The sequence below is a fragment of the Eretmochelys imbricata genome, chromosome 3, assembly GCF_965152235.1.
Source record: "Eretmochelys imbricata isolate rEreImb1 chromosome 3, rEreImb1.hap1, whole genome shotgun sequence".
NCBI lineage: Eukaryota > Metazoa > Chordata > Testudines > Cheloniidae > Eretmochelys > Eretmochelys imbricata.
In genome coordinates this window covers 84,016,356-84,040,501 of record NC_135574.1, presented here as the reverse complement: position 1 = coordinate 84,040,501, position 24,146 = coordinate 84,016,356, and the positions used below count along the sequence as shown (strand labels likewise).

Genomic DNA, 24,146 nt, shown 5'->3' with positions numbered 1-24,146 from the left:
CTCCAGGACACAGCTGCCTACCTACACAGAGAGGGAATCATGATATTCCCCTTCTTACACAACTGAAAACATCTACACTATAGATAGCCATAGACTCCACCCAACATACAATAAATACGTTCACCAGCTTAGGACTTCACATAAACATACAAAAGTCTACTCTAATACCTGTCCAATGCCTGGAGTTCATTGGAGCAGACCTCAACTCCCTCGAAGCAACTGCCTCCCTATGAGCAAAGTGCTTTCTGACTCTAACCGCCTTGATCTCAACAGTACAGAACAGCCCACAAGTGTCTGCCAGAACTTGCCTACAAATCCTAGGCCACATGGCCGCCAGGACCTTCATCGTCTGACATGCAAGGCTACACATGTGGTATCTACAAGCATGCCCACACATGCACAGCATAAACAAGCTCATCATCATGCCCAATACAGTCAGGGATTCCCTATTAAGGTGGGCCAATCTAGACAACGTCAGCAGAGGGGTGCCATTACTATAGAATCCACCATTGCTCACCATAACTATGGATACTCTATACAGGGCCGATGGTCTATGGCAGAGTACCATCTTCATATCAACCAGGGGGAACTACAAGCAGTTCAAAATGCCTGTTCTCACTTCCTATCACTAATCAAAAACAAAACGGTACAGATTCTCACAGACAATGTAGCTTGTATGTTCTACATAAACAGACAAGGGGGAGTGCAACTGCATTCCCTGTATGTAGAAGCGATGCCTCTTTGGCAATGGTGCATCAAACATAACGTCCATGTTATAGCATCATACCTACCTGGCTGCCAGAACATCACGGCAGATACCCTGAGCAGGAAGTTTTATCAAGATCACGAATGGGAGTTGAATACATGGTAATCCTAGATATTTTTCAGATGTGGGGGTTCCCAACAATAGACCTCTTTGCCACCACACAAAACTCCAAATGCCTCCAGTTCTGCTCCAGAGCAGGACTTGGTTGACACTGTCCGGGCAATGCCTTCCTCATCAAGTGAAACGCTCCCCTCCTATATGCCTTCCCTCCCACCCCCCTCCTAGCTGTGTACTCCACAAGATAAAACAAGACTGATCCAGAGTAATCCTAATAGCCCCCACATGGACATGACAAACATGGTACCCTTACCTTCTCCACATGGTGGTCTGTCCATCACGCACACTCCCGCTTCTGTCTTGGCTTCTATCACAGGACACAGGTCGCATCATCCATCCAGATCCCGAAAGTCTTCATCTCAAAGCCTGATTATTACATGGCTCTCAGGATCTGAAATGACATGTTCCTCAGAGGTACAAAACATATTATTAAGCAGCCGTAGGACAACTACCCGACTCACATATGTACATAAGTGGAAGCGATTTGACTCATGGTGCCAACGCAAACAGACTACATCTCTGTCAGCCCCCTTACCTGTCATTTTAGATCACTTACTGGAACTCAAACAAACGGGCCTCTCCATGAGTTCAAGCCATGTACATCTGTCAGCCATCACCACATTTCATCATAAAGTTGATGGATTCTCTGTTTTCACACATCCACTTACTAAACACTTCCTAAAGGAGTTTAGATTCCAAAACTTCCTAAAGGGTCTCTCCAGCTCCTATCCAGAAGTTAGGAACCCTGACCTGCCATGGGACCTCAGCTTAATCCTCCACACCCTCACCAGGCCCCTTTTGAGCCCGTGGCTACCTATTATTACACCTCTCTATGAAGGTTGCATTCCTAGAGGCCATTACATCTGCCAGGAGAGTGTGGGAACTAGCAGCTCTCATGACAGACCCACCTCATACAATCCTTTTCAAAGATAAAGTATCTCTCAGATCACATTCTAAGTTTTTACCTAAGGTTGTCTCATCCTTTTACCTTAGCCAACCTATATACTTACCGACGCTTTTTCCGAAACCACATACGGGCAGATGACAATTTAGACTACACTCATTGGATGTCAGCAGGGCTATAGTCTTTTACATCCATAGAACAAAATCTTTTTGCAGGTCTCCAAAACTGTTCATTTCACTCATCAAACGATCAAAAGGCAACACTATTTCCAAACAATGGCTATCTAAATGGATATCAGACTGTATCAAACTGTTATCTCCAGCATGAATGAGAACTCCCTATGTGGATTCATACTTATTCTACCAGGAATCTATCAGTCTCCATATCAGTCCTCTCAACAATGTTCTGATTTCAGAAATCTGTAGGACCGCAACCTGAACTTCACCACACACGTTTACACGGCACTATGTGTTGCAACAACATGCATCTTCTGACACCCTATTTGGTCACACAGTACTTTCATCTGCTACTACTTCAACTCCAAAGCCCCCTCCATCCATCAGAGGGCACTGTTCTCCGGGTAGTGAAGTACCCACAGGGACATCACTCGAAGAAGAAGAGAAAGTTACTTACCTTGTGCTGTAACAGAGGTTCTTCAAGACGTGTGTCCCTGTGGGTACTCCACTACCATCTGCTTCAGAGTTCTATCACCAGAGTGCAGTAGAGAAGGAACAGAGGGGGGATTGGTCGCACAGCGCCAGTTAACCACCTGAAGCGGCATGAGATGGGGACCGCGCATGTGCAACCCAACGGGGCACGGCTACCATAAATCTCTGGCTACGAGCACAGTGGGGCACATCAACACCTAAAGTGGAGCATCCACAAGGACACACATCTCGAAGAACCTCCGTTACTGCACAAGGTGAGTAACTTCCTCTTCCTTATCTGGATGACTGGCTAGTAAGATACCAGACCAAGTCTCAGGTACCCTCCAACATAGACATTATACTTTTGATGTATTGGCTCTTCTAATCAATACAGAGAAATCCATCCTGTCTCTTGTTCAAAGAATAGAATTCACTGGGCAATCCTGGACTGTACAAAGACCTGGGCTTTCCTGCTAGAGCCATGGTTCTAAACAATGTAGGTCATTGCTTTAGATCTAAAGGTGCACCCTGTTACCATAGTTTGGAACTGCCTCAAACTTATAAGACACATGGCAGCATGCATTTACATGGTGCAGCATGCCAGACTACATCTCAGAGATCTACAGAGTTGGATAGCCTCAGTGTACTCACTGGCCTGCCAACATATACTCATGGTGGTTCAAGTACCTGCTTAGGTCTTGTCTTCCCTAGACTGATGGTAGAACCTATGAATGTTTGCGAGAGAGTTCCCTGTGCCCTTCCTCAACAGACTCTCACCCTAGTCACAAGATGCATTAGATCTAGGTTGGGGAGCTCACTTAGGTCCCATTCAGAGTCAAAGCCTTTTGTCTCCCCAGCACCTAAGTGGAAATTTGCTGGTACTTTTAGAGAACACAGCAGCTATCAACTATGTAAACAAGCAATGGACTGGGGAAGGGTGTCGATTGACAAAGTTATGCCAGGAGGCAATCCTTTGGAATTTTTGCATTGCCAGTTCCATCAACCTGAAAGCTGCTTACCTTCTGGGAGTTCAAAATACTCTGGCAGGCTGCCTGAGCAGGTCTTTCGCAGGTCACCATGTGAATGTGAACCAAATGTGTCCAGTTCCATTTTCCAGTGGTGGAGAACTGCCCAAGTGGACCTATTTGCAACAAGAGAAAACAAAAAATGTCATCTTTTCTTTTGCTCCCGTGTGGGTCACAGTCTGGGTTCGCTGACAGATGCTTTCCTCCATCCCTGGTCAAAAGTCCTGGTGTATGCCTTCCCTCCATTCTTCTCCTGCCCAAAGTCTTATCCAAGCAAGATTCCACTCACCTTATTCTTAATAGCTCATTGGTTTTTGACTCTACTAGCCCTATCAGTAAGACTTCCGCTCTTTCTCCCGAGAAATGTGGATGTGATCTCCCAGGACCACAGCCACCTCCTTCATCCCAACCTTCACACCAGCTGCCTGACAGCAGGGATGCGTCATGGCTGACAACCTCGGAATGAGTTTACTCTAAGAGGATGCAGGAGGTGCTGCTAAATAGCAGGAAACATTCAACGAGGTCTACTTGCCTTACTAAATGGAAGGCATTCTGCATCTGGTCCATACAAAGAAGCATCCTCCCAGCTCAAGCTCCGATTTGCCATATCTTGGACTATCTGTTGCTTTTGAAAGAGCTAATCTTCACTGTTAGTTTCATCTGAGTCCATCTGGCAGCTAGTTCAGTTTTCCACCCTACTGTGGAAAACGGATCAATTTTTTCAAACCATACGCCCATCAGATTTCTAAAGGGTTTGCTCATATTATACACTCAGGTTCATAACCTGGTTCCACAGTGGGGTTTGAATTTAGTGCTTGCTAAGTTGATGAGTCCCCCTTCTGAGATGCTAGCGACTTATTCTCTGTTACACCTGTCTATGAAGATGGCTTTTGGTTGCTATAACCTCAGCCAGGAGAGTAGAGGAGCTGCAGGCTTTAGAATGGTTTCAGAGTAGCAGCCGTGTTAGTCTGTATTCACAAAAAGAAAAGGAGTACTTGTGGCACCTTAGAGACTAAATTGGGTAGGCTTTAGAATCAGAGCCTCCCTATACAATTTTCTTTAGGGACAAGGTTTTCCTTTGACCTCACCCTAAGTTCTTGTCTAAAGTGGTTTCCAAATTTCACATGAATCAAGTGATTTTTTTTACCAACTTCCTTTTCAAAGCCCCATTCAAGTAAAGAAGAAGAAAAACTCCATGCTCTAGATGTTAGAAGAGTTTTGCTTTTTACCAGGATCAGACTAAAACCAGTCAGGTCTTCATCTCAACTCTTCATCGTGATTTCAGATAGAGTAATGGGCCACCCAGTCTCCACCCAGAGGATCTTTGCCTAGATTTTCATCTGTATTGGTTTATGCTACCAATTGGCTGATGTTGCACCTCCAAGTAAAACGATGGGTCACTTGACCAGGTCTCAGGTGACTTCTGCAGCCTTTCTCACTTGTGTTCCCATTCTGGATATCTGTAGGGTAGCAATCTGGTGGCAACCTGGTCATCATTCCATACACTTGCTTCTCATTATGCCATCTCTCATCAGTCTAGAGATGATGCCAGATTTGGATAAGTGATGCTACATTCCTTGTTCAAGTAGACTCCAAGTCCACTTCCAGTTCGAACTGCATACGAGTCACCTACAGTGGAATGGAAATGTGCAATCACTTGAAGAAAAAACGGTTATCTGCCTTTCCATAACATGTTCTTCAAGATATATTGCACATGTCCATTTCACAACCTGCCCTCCTTCCCTTCTCTATCGGAGTCTTCCCAGTGGGAACTGATGGAGGTTGTGGGCAACGTGACCCTTTATATCTGTGTGCAGTGGCATCAGGGACCAGAGGGCACTTGCGCTTCTCCAGTGGGTACTGCTGAAGGGAAGTTCTCTGATAACTGTGCACAAGTTGCATGCATACCTACAGTGGAATGGACATGTGCAACACATCTTGAAGAACAACAGTTACGGAAAGGTATAATCATTTTTTTCCTAAGCAGTTAGCATTCTAAAGGGCCTTTGTCAGTTGCTTATAACTTACTCAAACATTAATCTTTTGGTTGTATTACTTTTCGTGTCTGGTTTATGATTGAGAATGAAATCCTTCTGAAACTTTGAACCAAAATGGTTCAGCAGCTTTTGAGACTGAAGACAGTGGGTGGGGGTGAGGGGAATACACCTTTTGACGTTTAAAAAGAAATTGTAATTATCTTTCAGTAGCTCTTAACTCTTCTCATTGAGGTGCTAGAACTTGAAATTTGTCAGGGACAGAGTCCCTAGATTAGATATGTGTTTTTTGGTGGCCTAGTCAAAATCTATTATGTTTTTTAAATTCTCAAAACTTGACAAGTTATGAGCATTTAAAAACATGATTGAAACATGCCTTCAATGATTTAATAACCAGAGTTTTTAAATAATTTCATTCTCTGCCCATGTTCTCTTGGTATGGCACGTGAGCACAACAAAGCTGGGTTTAATTTTAGCCTGTACTATACATTTTTTAAAAAACATTGTCCAATTCAAAGTACAAGTAAATATTGAATAAGGAAAGTCTCCCTAACTTATTGTATACAAAGGAGCATAGGATGGACCATGAATCCAAACCAACTCCCACTGAAGTATTAGAATGACTCTCATTGATTTCAGCAGTCTTTGAGTGGCACTCCATGTGACTGAGTCAATGTTGTTGTGTTAGAAACCGTAATTTTTTGGATTTCCGGATTTTGTGTGATTTATTTCTCAATCATAATGTTTTATTGATTTATTTTTTTCCATTTGCTATAATACACAGGCAGCCAAATTAATTTCTAGTATAACTCCAGTATTTCAGCAGAATTAGACCAATTTGGCCCATGATTTTTCCTGTATCACTGAAAGACATTACAATATGATGAAATATCCGTTGAGTATGCTAAGTGGGGACTTGTGGTAGACTGTTGGAAGAATGTTTAGTGGATGATTTCTCTGTGAACACTTTGTATAAGTATGTGGAATAACTTGAAAAATAATTTTTCAAATGTGTGATCATGGCCCTTCAGACTCCACACCCACATAATTTGCACAGAATTCATCTCTAACTGCAGAGTAGTGCTTCAGAATCTGAGCTTTCCTTTAAAAAAACACCATATTTCCTGTCCTTATGGTTGGGAAGAAAAGCTTGAAAAATGTGAACCATATATAAACAGGTGCAGTGGAGTCTTCCTTAGTTTTTCAGCCAGCCTGAAACAACAGATTTGAGCGACGTGAATTGTCTCACACATTTTAATGTTAACTTTTAAACCTAAAGATGACCTATAACATATTAAAAACTGAAAATATTGGAACATTGTAAAAAAGCAACCCTGAATTCAATATAAAAATAAACAACATAAAAGCTACTGTACTGACTGGACTATTATTTTTTAATATTTAATTCAATAAAACTCACAAACTTAAAAATGTATCTGAAACTGTTACACAACTTTCACCAGAATACTACAATATCTAGAAACTTTGCAGCACAATTTAGGTCCATCTTATTACAGAGTACATGGCACTGCAAACAAAATATTAAGCAGTATTGTTTCCATGTTAGCAATGTCATGGAAATGCAATTCTACCCTTATACATAACCATTACTTGAGTCTCACAAACACCTTAGTAGATTGTGCAAGAGTTGCCAATTACAAAATTAATCCATAAACTGGATTACATTAAAATATAATTAATAATCAAGTTTAACATTATTCTTGAAGTAGTAGTATTCTGATTGTAATATGCTTGCTTATTGTGTAACACAGAAGTCTCTACAAAGGAAATGCAGATTTACCAAAATGTATTATTTTTACTTTTTGACAAAAATATCTTTTCCTTTAATCATAATATTATTTTAATGTTATGATATTTGATAACTATAGTGGATACTAAAGACACCACTGAGGATACTTCCACATCCAAAACCGATGGAGAAGGAACCACAGAAGAACAAAATGGTACTAATATTTTTAATTATTATAATTATGTCTGTTTGTTTTCCAATGTTCAAATATGACAGAAGACAAAGTCTCTGGACCAAAGAGATTATAATTTAATGCAGATATATCTTGATAACGTTTAGATCTCTGTGGGACAAAAATTCAACACTGACAAATAATGAAAAATCTTGATATAATTAGTTTTACAAAAAGTGAGTTTGACATTTTTGTCAAATGCTAGTTTTCACACAATACATCATGCATTTTATATAGTAACTTCACAATATATTTCTGTTACTATTTTATCAACAAGGCATATGGAAAAATTAATGATCTTGAAATCCTCCTAAAATATTTAATCATTTCAATATATGATCTTTATTCCTGTTGTACAATAAATGAATGATTGAATGCACAGTGCTAGTCAATGTGAGTAATTGACTTACACATCTTTGGGAATATAGACCTTATAGTTTATAGAAAGGGTAGTCAATAGGCAGACCGCAGGCGAAATCTGGACTGCCAGACACTTTTGAACAGACCCTGAAATTTTTATTTAACTTATTATCATTATTATTTTCTCTGAAGTCTGGACCTTGACTATATCTTGACCAAAACATTTTGACCTCAACAAAAAATAATTTACTACCCCTGATGAGGTGCCACCTTGCGCTGTGATTTTTGTTATTTCTAACATACTAGACTGGGTCAGAGCAAGTTAACGCTTTGACTAGAAACCCACAAGAGAAGATCTGAGGGTGCTAAAGGAAGTGCTAGTGGTGATTCAGTTGGTATCACTCTTCTCACTGAGTCAATATTGAACTAATGCCCTTTCTGGTGTTAGGGGTCATTATACTGTGTAAGAGGTTATCTTTTGAATGAGACATAAAATCAAGGTCTTCGGTTGTCATTATTAAATGTCATTTTGAGGGAATATTCTTCAATTCATGTTGTGTAACTTCTTCAAAATTGTTGTGTAGTGTTGCTGTGTTGTTATATGACTGCTGCATTCCACCTAAGAAGTGGCTGTGTTTTGGTGGTCATTTAAATGACTCCTGTTTATAGGACGTACACACTAATTTGTAAGATCTGTAAAATGCTTTATAAGTCTTTTTAGATGAAAAATACTGTGTAAAATATAAGATATAAGCGATCTTTATTATTAATTAATTCCTTGCAAACACAATAGAAGATACATCAAGAAACACATCAGAGTCAGAGGTAACTGCTGATCACCCAGAAGTTCAAGCTTTGTTAGAAGAAGCTGTAAAGATTGCAGCACAATCTCCAATAATGCTACCAGCTGAAGTATATGCTGAAGTATTAGAGGAAGCCATTACAGAGGTAAAAATACCAGTACCAAAACATTCAAATGTCATTTCTAAGAGTTCCTTGTAATATTTTATGTATTCCTTTGGCAACATTTACTTTTCAAATTGTACATTTGAAATGTAAATCTAGTATACTTCACGTTATATAGTCTCAGTTTGACCCAAAACATACTGTAGACTAGCTTACATTAGGATGTAATATTTGTAGCCTTTTAATTAGGAATGTCAAACTTTTATTAATTTTATATTCATTTTTGTTTTAGTTTCACTGTAAACCTTCTGATACTATTGGAATTTCAGAGCAGCAGTGTAGAAAGGCTTAGATCTCTCCCACATGGCCCTTAAGCAATGTACAGTACAATATACCATCGTACTCAGGAGCTGTATTGATGTTTATAGCTATAATAGTGAATTAAGAGGTGCTTCCTTACTACACTGTTAAGACTGTAACATAGAAATCTAAGACAGGTTCTTAAATCAATTATTAGAAAGCCTTTTTCTTCAGTTCTTGGGCAAAACTCCCCAATGATTGCCTAAGCAAGGACTTTAGGATCAGCCTATGAGAATTCACCATTGTTTTCTTCTAAAACGGATAACTTCCAGGCCAAACTCTGAAAAGATTAGGGTTACTGTTAGATCAGTGAGAGTGGATACGGTGTAAGCTTCCTACTTCAGTTATGCCCTTAAGCATGTGCTTAATTTTAAACACCTACTTAGGTGACTTCAATGGGATTTAAGTAAGTACGTAAGTGCTTTCTTGAATAGGGATCAACTTACATACATGCTTCAGTGCTTTCTTGAATTGGGGCTTGAGTTAAGAATCCTCAAAAAGAACAGGAGTACTTGTGGCACCTTAGAGACTAACATTTATTTGAGCATAAGCTTTTGTGGGTTAAAACCCACTTCATCGGATGCATGCAGTGGAAAATACAGTAGGAAGATTTTATATACACAGAGAATATGAAACAATGGGTGTTACCATACACACTATAAAGAGAGTGATCAGTTAAGGTGAGCTATTACCAGCAGGAGAGAAAAAAAAACCTTTCGTAGTGATAATTGACAATTATACAATTATACAAACCTTTCGTAGTGATAAGTGACAATTCCAGCAGTTGACAAGAACGTGTGAGGAACAGTGGCGGGAGGCGGAGAAATAAACATGGAGAAATAGTTTTACTTTGTGTAATGACACATCCACTCCCAGTCTTTATTCAAGCCTAATTTAATGGTGTCCAGTTTGCAAATTAATTCCAATTCCGCAGTCTCTCAGCAGATACTGTTCGGCCTTTCTCAACTAGCTTGAGGAGTGCTTTAGAAACTGGTATTTTCTCCCTATGAAGGTACTTACACATCGTAACCAAGCCAGCTCTCAATGTTCTTTTTAAGTCTCTTACTGTACAGCATTTTCTCCAACCTCAAATAATTTTTGTGGCTCTTTTCTGAACCCTCTTCAATTGTTCAACATACTTTTTAATATGTGAACACCAAGACGGGATGCAGTATTCTATTATAGATCTCACCAATACCGTATACCTCCTTACTCCTACTCCCTATTTATACATCTAAGATTATATTATCCCTTTCTTGCCACTGCCTTGCACTGGGAGCTCATGTTTAATTGCTTGTCCACTATCACTCCTATATCCTTTTCAGAGTTTCTACTTTCCAGGATACATTCCTGCCAAGGGCGTTGAAATCTCTGGGAATGGAAGATAGTTTCCTCACAAATCTTGAACAAAGACTATAAGATGCTGAAATTAGGTCTTAGCTATTAGAAAGCATATTTTTACTTTTATTTGCTTGTAATCATCTCTACCTTTATTTCTTTTACTTGGCATCACTTAAGCTATGTCCTTTTGTTAATAAACTTGTTTTACTTTTAATCTAAACTAATACAGTGCTGTATTTGAATAGAAGTAATTAATTCCAGTTAATATGGTAAGCTGCAAATTGTTCTCTCTTTAAAAGAGCAAAGGAACATTATTCTTTCTCTGAGTGGTCCAGGAGAGGGCTGGACACTTCATGGAAGATGGTTTTGGGGAAATTCAGGTCTGGGAGTGTGTCTGATATCACCTCTGCTTAAGATAATTGGGTGATAGAGACTAGAGTTGGGCTGTTGTGTTGTAGGCAGACTGCAGGGGTCAGTGTTGAACGCAAAGCACACAAACACTTCAGAGAACTGCATACTTGTCTGCTGGCTGTTGGTGTGTGGGTTGTGAGCCACAGCAGCAAAGGATTTAAGGCATACAGGGTTACAGGACAGGTGGTGACACAACCACTCACTGGTCTGGATTCCACATTCTTTGGACCTAGATGCATAACCTTGCATTTGGATCTGTTTAATACATTTTGTTTGAATGGAATAGCTTAAACAAGCAGTCCAGATCACGCTATATAACTGTCTTGTTCTCAGCATTCTATGCCATTGTGCCAATCTTTGTATCATCTACAAATTTCATCATCTGTAATATTTTATTTACTTCTGGATCATTGACAAAAATATTGAATAATGTAAAATCAGGTATAGAACTTCACTATAAAGTTCAACCTTATCAACCTCAATGTGATCAGTCATCTTGAACTTTCAAAAGCTTTCTCTTTCTCTATCCTTCTCCTCACTTCAATGGGAAAGTGTTTAAATAATATAAAAGCAATTAAAGTGTCTCCTATTATTAAGAGAGCTGTTACTAGATTCGGCCCTGAAACTTCAAATATTCTCCATCTCTGAATTTGAATTATGTACATTACACAAAGAAATTAGTTGTACTAAAACAGTGGAAGTAGATGCCCTTCCAGAGTCTTCCTTTAACATTGCGACCAAAAGTGATGAATTTTACCTAAACCAGTCTATTTCCTTCATTACTTTTTCCTGTTTTCTCATACATCATATAAGGAGTTTATCCAGTGTAGGCTAGATGTTAAAGAGGGATCTTAGCTTTTATTTGGCCAGGAAGTAAGATAGTTAAGAGAAGTCCACATCTTCTTATTGTTTGTTATTGAATTTTGTAAATGATACTTTGAGTGTAAATGGTTTATATTAATATGGAAACTGGTGTTTCCTTCTCAAAACAGTAATGCTCATTCCACTTAAGCTACCGCAGTTTTTAAAGCATAACTACCATTTTGTTGATCTTGGAAATCTTCAAAACTGTAACACAAAGTTCAGTTCACATTTTTTGTGAGTAGAAAGAATTTATATTGTCTGTTTTTCTAAACAATTCACTGATATTATTGTATTTATATAATTTTGTTTTACAATGAAATCCAACATTTTGTAACAGCTGACTAAGAAGAACAAAGACAGGTTTCCTGGGGCTCCAGAAAAAGGAGGATGGGTACTAGATAACTATCCTATAACATCAGAGCATTGGTTAGCCTTGTCAGAAAAAGGCCTCTTACCTGACACTGTTGTCTGTCTGAAGAATATAGAAAAAAATGGTTAGTAAATGTTTTACTTTTAAAGCATAAAAATGAAAATCTTTTCCCAATTTTGATGTCTTTGCTTGAGGTATTGTTATAAGAAATGAGAGTTAAAGTGTACTTGTGTCCCACTAGCAATTTTGTAGGACTTTGCCTCTATATCAAAAGGGATCCATTTCTCTCCCTGCCTTTTTAAATAATTTTGTCTGTAATGCAGGTCTCCTCCCCGTGACTCCACACAAAACATGCCAACATAATTCCAGCCCCAAACCTAAATATTGAAAAACATAACAGCACACTTCCTGCAACTGTGCCTCAGTGGGTCACAGCTGAGAATACCAAATTCTGGACAAACTGTCAAAAAATAGGGCAGACACACCCCAAAACTGGTGGTTATGTTCCCGTGAGATATACCAAACCAGCAACAAAAGTAAACTTCTGTTTCACCACACTGGCTAACTGTTATACCAATAAAATAAAAACCAGCAGGATCTTATTAAAGGGAAAAAAGCAAAATACCACATTTATTGTGACTACAGAAAGAATCATAGTAAGCAGTTAGTTATAGCTATAACATTCCATTCAATCTCATATTTATTCACACACACACACACACACACAGAGGTTCTGCAAGGTTGTTATAGTTACCAGCCTTAGAGTTGCTCATGCCAAGCCACTGGCCAGGTGGCCTGGACATGAGGAGGGAGCAGGGCCTTGTCAGATGCTCATCTGATGCTCCTGGAAGTTGGTTTGCAGAATCAGACCCCAAAGTTCTCACTTTCTAGAGTCCATTTTTATAGGAATTTCTTCCTATGCCAGTCTATGGGAATTGCTTCATCATGCTGTTGCTGAATCAATCAGCAGATAGCACATTCCTGACGGCTCCGTGCTGCTAGATGTTATCTTGTTCTTTGGTTCTCCCATTCTTGAGGCTGTTGGGTGGATTCCAGTCTGCCCTCCGGGGGTCCTCTGGTTATTTCCACTTGCCGCCTTCTTCAGCCGATGGACACTGGATTCTTAGGCTGGCACCTCCCTGATCATTCAGTTATTATCCACACCAAGCATCCATCCACATACATCCTCTATCTCTATTTTAATCACAATTGTTAACAAAGCGAGATGAATACAACAAAAGGGCGGGGAGTCTCTGGGTGCTGATTCTGTTGTTACAGAGTATTACTTTGAGTCTCTCTGTGTGAGTAGTTGTTATTACAAAGAATTGTTTTGAGAACAGACTCTGTCTTAGAATGTACTAACACAATTAGCAGCTTGCAAGTTTCAGACATAGAGGGAGAGAAACAGTACCAAAAACCAAGAGACCTCTTAATTAGTAATACCCTGGAATCTAAACTATGGGGAATCAAACTCATTTGTGATTTTAATACAGAACTTCTTTAATATGATCCAACATAATAAGAAGTCAGAAAAGCAGTTTCCCTAAGTATTCCAGTCCTTGTAGCACCACCAAAAACACTAGATTTAACAATGAGTTCTTTAAAACCAATTTCATCGGATAAAAGGTTCTTCTGGTCCCAAAGGACCAGTCACACACCCAGGTCAATATATAACTCTGACCTTACCCAAAAATCATGCTGTTGCCAATCCTTTAGTATCTGAAATCTAAAGGTTTATTTATAAAAAGAAAGAAAGAAAGGTGAGAGTTAAAATTGGTTAAAGGAATCAAATACATACAATAATTGCAAAGTTCTTGATTCAGACTTGGAGCAGTGATGAAATAAACTGCTGTCTTAAGTCAAGTGTCTGGTTGCTTCCAAATCATTGGAAGGTCCTCAATCCCTTGGTTAGTATACTCCCATTAGTATAAGTCCATAGTCCAGAGGTTTGAGCAGGAAAGAGGCCAAATGGAGATGTTTCCAGAGCCTTTTATAGCTTCTGCCATGTGGAGGGAAATCCATTGTTTCAAACAAAGCCCTCAGCACAGCTAGTGGAAAATTACAGGTAGCAAGATGGTGTTTGGAGTCACATGGGCAAGTCACATGTCCATGCATGATTTTACTTAGTCACAGCAGGAAAGTCCATTAAGTGTAGATAGGCGTCTTCCATGGTCCATTGTGAGTTAAGTGTTCCTTGATGAACCACTTAATTTGAATAGTCCCTTCAAGATGTGCAGGCTAAATACCTTGTGGATATTACCCAGGAATAAACATATTTGAAATACAGGTATAGAGCCAGTGCTCATAACTTCAAATACAAAAATGATACATGGATACAAATTGCATAATCATATTCAGCAAATCATAACCTTTCCATAGACACTTTGCTTGACATAATTTGTACAAGATTTGTTGTAATTATATAACAGTGGTTGCAACAATGATCTACATGGTCATATTTAATCAGATAATGTCACACCTCCTCAGCACATCACCTAAATAACTCTATTAGAAACATTACAAATGGTAGCTTCTGAAAATGCTAACTATTATTACAAATTGTTTCCACTTAAAACAGTTGCTGCTATTTAACAATTATCCAAACAAGCAACACACTTAAACACAACAATCAACTAAAAATCTATACCATACACAAACTATCTTCTTCAATGCAGCACCAATTCAGTATTTCCAGCAACTAAATAACATACATTTCTAACCATTCCAATGTAGACAGAGTTAAAAATTGCATGTTTTGTCTGGAGGTGATAAAGGAACCCTGTGTGTTTGGGTATGAATAAGGTAATGTGGAGAAATCAAAATCAAGGGATGGCTAAGGAACAAACTAAGTAGTCTCTGGCTTTTTTATAGGTGTATTAGCGGAGTATCCCCTTAACTATTTTAAATGTTTTGTTGGGGTAAATTTTTACAAATTCTGTGTCTGCTTTCCACTTATATCTTCTAATAGAAATAATAACCCACTTCTGCATTTCTAGAACACTTTGAGTTATTGTATCATAGACCACACCCTCAGTTGGTCTAAATCAGCATTTCTCAAATACGGCCAGTAGGGGCTTTTCTTGCCACCACAGCCTTCTGGGTGGTGATTGGGAGCATAAAGCAGCAGCGCTCCCCTGGGCCACCAGGAGGGGTTGGACTTTGGCTCCCTCTGGAGCCACAAATGCTAGAGGAGCAGACAGCTGGTGTGAGTTCCCCACCTCCCCTGGGGCAGTGGGGCTCAGGCTTCCTGCTTCAGACCTGGGGTTGTGGGTGTCAGGCTCCAGCCATGCAGCGGTGGGATCCAGCCATGGGCTCTGTCCCCCGGTCCCTCACACATCACCCCTGGTTCTTGCTGCCTCACCCATCCCCCCCACTGCCTCCCTTTCTACCTCCCCATCTAAGGCTTAATTTGTCTCCTGGCTTGCCAGGGCTGAGTAAATCTGCTGTGAAAAGTGATATTTGTATGTTTGTTAATATCAGTTTTTATTGCCTCCCAGCTAGCTAACAAGTCTGCTGCTGTGAAAAGTAGAAGCAGGCTTACTAGCTAGCAAGTCTAAAAAAATAAAACCAAAAAAACTAAAGAAACAACAACAAAAAAGCCAAGAACATGCAAAGTACCTTATTTGTGTTTGAATTCTGTTTAGGTCCAGAAAAGAATAGAGACAACTGTGTTGTTTTTATTATTGAGTTTGCAAAAAAACCCAACACTTGTATAAATAAGTTACTATGATTTGGACATGCACAAGTAAATATGTATTCGTTTTTCCTAAAGTTAATGAAGCATTTTAGGAAAAATTGTCATAGCAGCCACCAGCAACAGTAGATGGCCACGCTTTGAGGGCACTAACAGTTTTGTTATGAGAACCCCTGAAATCAGCATAGCTCTATTTAATTAAATGGAGATATACCTGCCAACGATGTGTCCCTGTATCTGTTTGCCAAACCAAATGAATGATATGCCGCTGCTCATGTGAATAAAGTTACTCATATGGATAAGAGCTTTGCAGAACTGAGGACGTAAGTCTTTATTTCTGCATACCCTGAACCAGTAATATGGATTTATGGATTTTATATTTTTTTCATGATTTTTTAAACATTTTTTGCCATTCTTAAACTATGGGCACACATACAAGCTAGAAAAACAACAATTTCAGTTTAAAATATGACATACACAAATGTAAAATTTCAATACTTATCCCCCACCATAGCCTTGCCATATCCCACACTCAAGTTATTAGGCTGTTGGCACTGAAAACAAAGCTTTAAAATTTTCAAAAGTGGTATATCTGTCATTTAAATTGGCACACACTTCTTCTCTAAAATTTAAAAATGTGTCTCTAAGCTGTCAACCATTTATAAAAGGGATTTCATACCTTAAAAGCATACTCCTTCTAATGAGATGGTAGTTTTATATTGCTACCAAAAGTATATTACTCTTGTGTAATTGTATTGCAGGAATATTTTTACTACGCAGATTGTACCTAACAAATAAAGATGAAATTAATTCTAAGATTTTGGAAAGACTTACAGATGAAGCATTAAAAAAGCAAAAAGAGGAGGAAGAAACAAGGTAAAATGTAACATGTGAATGCATAAAATATAAAAAGAATTCATTTGATATAAGATAATATATTCTACAAGAACATACACTGCTTTTATGGTCACAAAAATTTCCACATCTATTTTACATTAAGGAGATCCATTAACACAGTGCACTAAAAAAAAAGTTAAGAATAGTTCTGTTAGGTCCAAAGTCCTGCAATACATTGTTACCTTAGTGTTAATCTCTGATGAATACTAAACTCAGATAACCACATTTGGTGTGGGGAGATCGTCTAGCTAATATGTTTTCTTTGGACCCAGTCGTTAGTTTATTTGTCAAAATGATAACATCCAGGAAAGGTCACAAATTATAATTGATTTTTATTTAATAATGAATCACTTTGAAGAAGCAGGCTTGCCAAACTGGATCTTAATATTGAAAAGTATTTTTCTGTATTTTCGCTTGCATTTAATGTTTGAAACTTGTTTCAAACATATTTTATACACATAAAGATATAGAGTACTTGTGGCACCTTAGAGACTAACCAATTTATTTGAGCATAAGCTTTCGTGAGCTACAGCTCACTTCATCAGATGCATACTGTGGAAAGTGTAGAAGATCTTATTATATACACACAAAAAGCATGAAAAAATACCTCCTCCCACCCCACTCTCCTGCTGGTAATAGCTTATCTAAAGTGACCACTCTCCTTACAATGTGTATGATAATCAAGGTGGGCCATTTCCAGCACAAATCCAGGTTTTCTCACCCCCCCCCCCCTTTTTTCCCACACACATACAAACTCACTCTCTGCTGGTAAACCTGGATTTGTGCTGGAAATGGCCCACCTTGATTATCATACACATTGTAAGGAGAGTGATCACTTTAGATAAGCTATTACCAGCAGGAGAGTGGGGTGGGAGGAGGTACTTTTTCATGCTTTTTGTGTGTATATAATAAGATCTTCTACACTTTCCACAGTATGCATCCGATGAAGTGAGCTGTAGCTCACGAAAACTTATGCTCAAATAAATTGGTTAGTCTCTAAGGTGCCACAAGTACTCCTTTTCTTTTTGCGAATACAGACTAACACGGCTGTTACTCTGAAACCTGTCATAAAGATATAGAATCTTCTGATTTCAGGAGAGAACTGCAAGAGGTGCTGAAATTAAAAGAAGAAAATCAGCAACCTGTAGAGTCTGCTGAAGACAAATATGAAAGCAAGTATCTTCTGATATAATTTTAATAACATCTCTTTGCAATTGTTTCATTGCTTAAATTATTTTACAAATTGGGATTCAAACTTTAGCCCTCATTTTTAGCCACTCAGCATCTGGGGGAAGGAGTACTTCACATTACTCTCTACTGAACACCTTGACCAATTCAGGTATCAGTATTTTTGCAGAGATCTAAGAGGATTACTCCCATTTCTCTCTTCGTGGTCCTCAAAAGCCCATAACGTTGTGATGGCCTTCTTCCAAACAGGAACAGCTGGAGATAACTCAGAGCTCATCAGCACATCTGTGTTCATTGGCCAGCGGGAACATTCTCTCCCCCACAGCTTTGTGGCAGAACTTTCACGCCAGCTTGTGTTATGTCTGATTCAGTGTAGTACTATATTCTTCCTTCCCTGAATTTTTCAGTTAATTGAAAGCATAAATATATATTGTAGTGTATATTAAACATAAAAAATTATAGATTAATAAAATCAGAAAATTCAAAATTCTTCAAGTATTTATCCACATGGATCCCACTGTAGGTATTTGTGCCTTGTGCATGCAAGCCTGGAATCTTTTAGCTAGCTGTGTCTTTTGGGGCTGCCCATGAGCCCTATGTGTCTTCTTGCCCCCTGTTATGGGATGTTCACCTCACACAAGGCAGAACAGGTTAAATTAGGGTAATTAACCTGATAGGCCGCACCTGGGGGAAGGCCTGCATATGAAAGTCAGATTGATGATGAAGCCCAGCTGAGAAGGAACAAGCAGCGCTGATATAAAGCCAGGAAGTTGGCAACAGAAGGGGGCTGCAGTGGAAGTAGTCTGCAGTCACTCTCTGGGAGAAGAGGTGTTTTGGGGACTATGGAGTTAAGTAGTCTGCAGTTACTCCCTGGGAGGAGTGAGTTTGGTCTAGTAAACCCAGAGAGAAAGGAGCTAGAAGATACAGGAAGGAGTCCAGGGAAGTAGGAGTGAGGTCTTGGAGCCACAGTTGCTAGTCATAGGTCCCTGGACTGGAACCCAGAGTAGAGGGTGGGCCTGGGTTCTCGTATCAGCCACCTGGAAAGCAGTATAGCCTGGGCAGTGGAGCAGAAAACTGCCTGGGACAGTTGTCCAATAGGACTCTGCTACCCTGGAAGGGGAGGACTGTACTGACCTGGCCAGATGACCAAGCCATGAAGAAAAAGTGGAGAGAGGGAGGCAGCAAGGTGTGCGAATGAGTGGCAGAAGAGGGAATTAGACCCAGAAGGAGCTAAGCCCCAGAGCAGCCAGAAGGAGGCACCCTTGCATTGAGTGTGCCCCTTTAAACCTCTACAGCAAGGGTATAAATGGTGGAGCAGCCCCAGCCACCACTCTGTTTCTTTTAGTGCCCATGACAGAGCTACACAGTATCCATTTGCTTTCCTATTGTATCTTAGGACAGGGGGTTTATTTGTTTGTTTTTTTTAATTTGTTAACATTTTATTTGGTGACTAGTGGGGAAAAATAAACAATTTTTTCTTGATTCTCCCCTTGGTACTGGACTGCACATCATGGGCTGAGTCTTGATCTCTGGGTTTTAAGATCTGCCTTATTTGCAAATCAGCTATGCCCACGCATGATGGACATGCTAGATGCCTCTTTTGTTTAGGGAAGTCCCATACTGTGGAAAAACATTCAAATTTCAGATCTTTCTCTAAGAGAGCTCTCAGTGCCCACTTAAAGGTATTTCTTATGGAAAAATCAATTAAGAGTGTTTCAGACTCTGGAGTTCCTCCATGGAAACAGTCTGCTGTATTGGAGCTAGTATCTACCCGTGTTCTGGCTACCAGAGATGTTACGTTGGGAGCTGGTAGATCTTCTGGCTCTAAGAAACTTCATGCTTCTTAAAATCATGCTTAGCCTTCCCTTTTATCATCCTCAGGTCAGTCAGTGGTTCCTGCTGCTCAAGGCAGGCAAAAGAGTGCTTGATGCCAAACACTATCTCACCGGTTAAGAAGAAATCTAAGTCTTATTCTAATGTTTCCAAGCTGACTCCTTCTAAGGCAGATCAGCACTATATCTCTTTAGGAATTATGTAAACTTGCTATTCTGCTTTGGTACCAAGGTGACAATCCTCATTGACCAACACTGCTACTTTAGAACTGGGGATAATGGTACTATCTGTTACTGATTTGTTAGTACCATGTTCTATTGTGAAGGTCCCTTCATCTGAGATTTCTGAGATTGAATTGAGTTTGGTACCAACTGCACTGGTACCCACTCCTCTTGCAACTCAGACCCTTTTTACAACATCTATGGACATAGTCATTACCCCAGAACCAGCGCCTCCTCTCCTAGACACTTCTCTGATTTCTGTGGGCTCTAAGTCTGTTCTAATACCAGAAATAAGGGTAGTGATTATGAATATCTTCCTGCAACCATCTTCTATGATACTGGCATTGGTGTCTCAGAGACTGGAGTCTGGACTTCCTCATTCTGTGGTAACACCTCAGAAATCTGTACCACTAATGGAGAAGTTCTGCTCATTTGCATCTTCCTCATCTTATGGCAATAGAAGTCCTTCCAGATTTTCCCTTCATTCTTTGTTTGGTTCCTGAAAGGGATTTACAAAGGAGCCCCTCTTGTTGTAGATCTTATGCTTTGGACTGGTCTCAAGTATCTTGATTTCTACTTTATCATATATCAGGGATTAAGGCTTGGGCGATCAAGTCCAGGGGTTAAAGACACAGATGGTTGGACTGGAGGAGGTTAAGCCAGAGTCAGTAGTTAGGGACTGGAGCCAAGGGTCAAGGCTGAGTTGATAGCCAAGGAGATTATTTTGTATGACCCATATCGTTTCAAACCTCCTCTCCCATCCAAAAACCTCAATAAAAGCACGCCTGAGTTTGCTGAGGCACATGGCAACATGGACATAATATGACCCTGTATTCAAGGTTAAACCTCTGGCCTCTCCCAAGGTTGGTTGAGGTCAGTTTCAGCCAAGTTCAGTTTCAGGCACAACTTGGACTTACTTATAGAAGATCCTCAGTATGCGCTATCATCTCTCTTTTGGTGGACAAACCCTCTGAATGTTTGCCAGTATATTTGCTTTCATCCTCCACCCACTTCGGAGCCTCTGGTGTTGAATACATCTGCCCCATACTAGCCTAATGGGTTAATAAAACCCTAGGGAGACTGTGCAACAGGCAGCCAGTTGGGGAGGACCAATGGGAAACTGTGCAGGAGACAGCATATTGGCGAGGGCTACAAGGAGCAGCTGGGCAGATCTGCAGGCAGAGCAGATCAGTCACTCCCTGGAGCTCGAGGAGGGAGGAGGACTCGCTGCCTTGCAGGCAGAGGGCAGCTAACAACTTGGACAGAGCAGTGCTGGGCAGGATCAGGGGAGCGAGAGCGAGCTCCTGGCTGACTGTGGGCATGCTGAGGCCCTGAGACAAGGGCGGAGAAGGTTCTGGAGCTGCGGGGACGTGGCCCAGGGAAGTAGACTGTGGGGCTGGACGGGATGCAGCACGTGGCTGCCATCTACAGGGTCCCTGGGCTGGGACCCAGAGTAGTGGGTGCGCCCGGGTCCCACCCCCCCCCACACCATTCCCACTGGCCACCAAGGAAGTGCCTGGACAGTGGACTACGGTCCCCCCAGAAAGGGGGAGAACAGACTGTGACGTAGCCAGAGAGCTGTGTTCTGAAGAGAACGCTGTGGTCACTGAGACAACTCACATCCTGGACTAGAAGTGACGGTGGTGAGACATCACCAGACAAGCGCGCACGGGTGGACGAACCTAATTCCCAGGACAGCTAGCAGGAGATGCCACAATGGTGAGTCATGCCCCATCACAGCATCCAAGCTATGATGGGGGGTACACTTGAGTTTTCTTCAAATTCAGGTTAAGTGTTCCAAGGCAGAGTCTTGGTTACACATAAATGTACCAAAGCTCAAGGTTGTTAGTCTAACCTACAAGGCATTTCTGCCTCTTCTTCAGGGGCCCACTACCTAAAACGTAATGGACAATACAACACCTATACACTATATAGACAGTCAAGGGGGAATGAGATCATCCCCTTCTGTCAGAAATCAAATATACCTATGGGACTGGTGCATCCAACATTGGGCCAGGCTAATAGCTTTCCATCTCCTGGGTACCCAGAATTATTTGGCAGATCAGCTGAGCAGAAAGAGCTCCACTACTCATGAGTGAGAGTTAAAAGATTCTGTTCTATACTATGTATTCCTAAAACGGGGAGTTCCCTCAACAGACCTGCTTGCTACAATACAGATACATATTTCCTGCAGCCCCGAGAAGCAGTGCAAAGACTTGGGGGAGTCAGAGGTAATGGAAGAGCTGAGGGAGAGGGAAGTAATTGCTGGGAAGGAGCCTGGATGTGAAGTGGGAGAGTTGTTGGGTGTGGGTGGGAAAAGTACGGAACAGTTTTTTCGAGGGGAGGGATTGTTAGCGATCCCCCCGTGCAGACCCTGGCTGACCCCTGCCCCTCTCATTTAGCCATGCACATCTGGTCCTGGCCCCATGTGTCCCTGCACCCCAATTCAACACCTCTCCCCCATCCCCATGTGACCCTGTGCTCCCATTCAGCCACCCCCTCCCCCAAGTCCCTGCACCCCCTTCTCCTAACCCCATGTGTCCCTGCCCCCCCAGGACACATGTCTTATGAGGAGAGGCTGAGGGAGCTGGGATTGTTTAGCCTGCAGAAGAGAAGAATGAGGGGGGATTTGATAGCTGCTTTCAACTACCTGAAAGGGGGTTCCAAAGAGGATGGCTCTAGACTGTTCTCAATGGTAGCAGATGACAGAACGAGGAGTAATGGTCTCAAGTTGCAGTGGGGGAGGTTTAGATTGGATATTAGGAAAAACTTTTTCACTAAGAGGGTGGTGAAACACTGGAATGCGTTGCCTAGGGAGGTGGTGGAATCTCCTTCCTTGGAAGTTTTTAAGGTCAGGCTTGACAAAGCCCTGGCTGGGATGATTTAACTGGGAATTGGTCCTGCTTCGAGCAGGGGGTTGGACTAGATGACCTTCAAGGGTCCCTTCCAACCCTGATATTCTATGATTCTATGATTCTATGCCCCCTCTCAGCCACCCCTCCCCTGTCCCCAGTGTCCCTGCACCCCTGCTCCCCCCAGCCCCATGTGTCCCTGCACCTCCACTCCTATTCAGCCCCTGTCTCAGTCTGTCCCCCCACTAGCCCTTCTGAACCCGTCTGTGACACCCCGCCCCCAGCAGTCCCATGTGCCCCACACTGTCTGTTCCCCTATATCCCATGCCTCCTGACCTGGCCCCATGGGCAGGGCGCTATGAGGAACGCAGCCTCTTCTCTTTCGTATCCGCATCTGGGGCTGCTCCCATTGGGAGCAGCTGCTCTCTGTTCTGGCACAATAGTGTCCCTGGTGGATGAAAAGTGTAACTGCAGCACTTTCCAGCAGAATGTATTTTCTGATGAGAAAAAAAAAAATTCGGTGCAGGACATGACTTCTGCATGTACACGGTGGCACAGAATTCCCCCAGGAGTAACTGATACAGAGTCCTTACCTAGTAAATGATAAGAGTCCTTACCTGGATTTTTCATATTGGTGAAGGAACTGAGTTTCTATTGGAGCTGTGTGTGTGCCCTTGCTATAGGGGGCATGAAAGCATATAGGGCACATGCACAGCTCCAACACATACTTCTGGGTAAAATATTCTGGGCTCATGCATGTACATACCTACATTAGGATCCATGCAGATAAAAGCATCTTTAAGAACTCCAGTTACTGTAAGGCAAGTAACCTCTCTTTATGGTTCCCTCAATAAAAGTAACTCAGTCCATATGTATTGTATGGTAGTATTTTATATTCTGATCACTTTCATGCCTTAATATATGGGTAGTGTGGCTGAGTTACATATTTTCAGTTTCCAGACTTCTGTGCAATTTAAAATCTAAATGATAACAATGTTAATGTAGATATTTTTATTTTTAAATTCTACTTTTTAAAATAAAAAGAACTTTTATTGATGGTGGCATCCTCAAATGAAAGAATCACATTAAGTGTTAAAGTAGGCAGTCCATCTGTGCTACTGTGTTCAGAAGAATACTGAAATCTAAAACAAATTAACTTGTTTAATTAAATAAAAGCATTCTTTTAATTACATTTAAACTGTTCACGGCATTCCTTCTCAGGCAGCATCTGCTGAGTCAAATAGTGTAAATGTTTTTTTTTAAATAAAACAAGATCATTTTAGTCACCAATATTTGAAGTTATGCATTCAAAAATAAGTTTTAAGAAAACCTCATGCTTCATGGCATGAACTGATGGTCCTGAGGGTCAGAAAAGGAATCTACCATCACATGTACACAGTACAACTGACGAGAG

General features: G+C 40.8%; 1 protein-coding gene across 1 annotated transcript in view; it reads left to right on the top strand.

The window, feature by feature from the left end:
• Positions 1 to 24,146, top strand: part of AK9 (adenylate kinase 9) — a 226,801-nt gene that overhangs the window by 71,681 nt on the left and 130,974 nt on the right. The window contains exons 16-20 of the mRNA XM_077812135.1: positions 911 to 979; positions 8,621 to 8,743; positions 12,015 to 12,171; positions 16,503 to 16,617; positions 17,734 to 17,810. Coding sequence (XP_077668261.1) covers positions 911 to 979; positions 8,621 to 8,743; positions 12,015 to 12,171; positions 16,503 to 16,617; positions 17,734 to 17,810 — 541 coding nt within the window. The remainder of the gene's footprint in view (positions 1 to 910; positions 980 to 8,620; positions 8,744 to 12,014; positions 12,172 to 16,502; positions 16,618 to 17,733; positions 17,811 to 24,146) is intronic.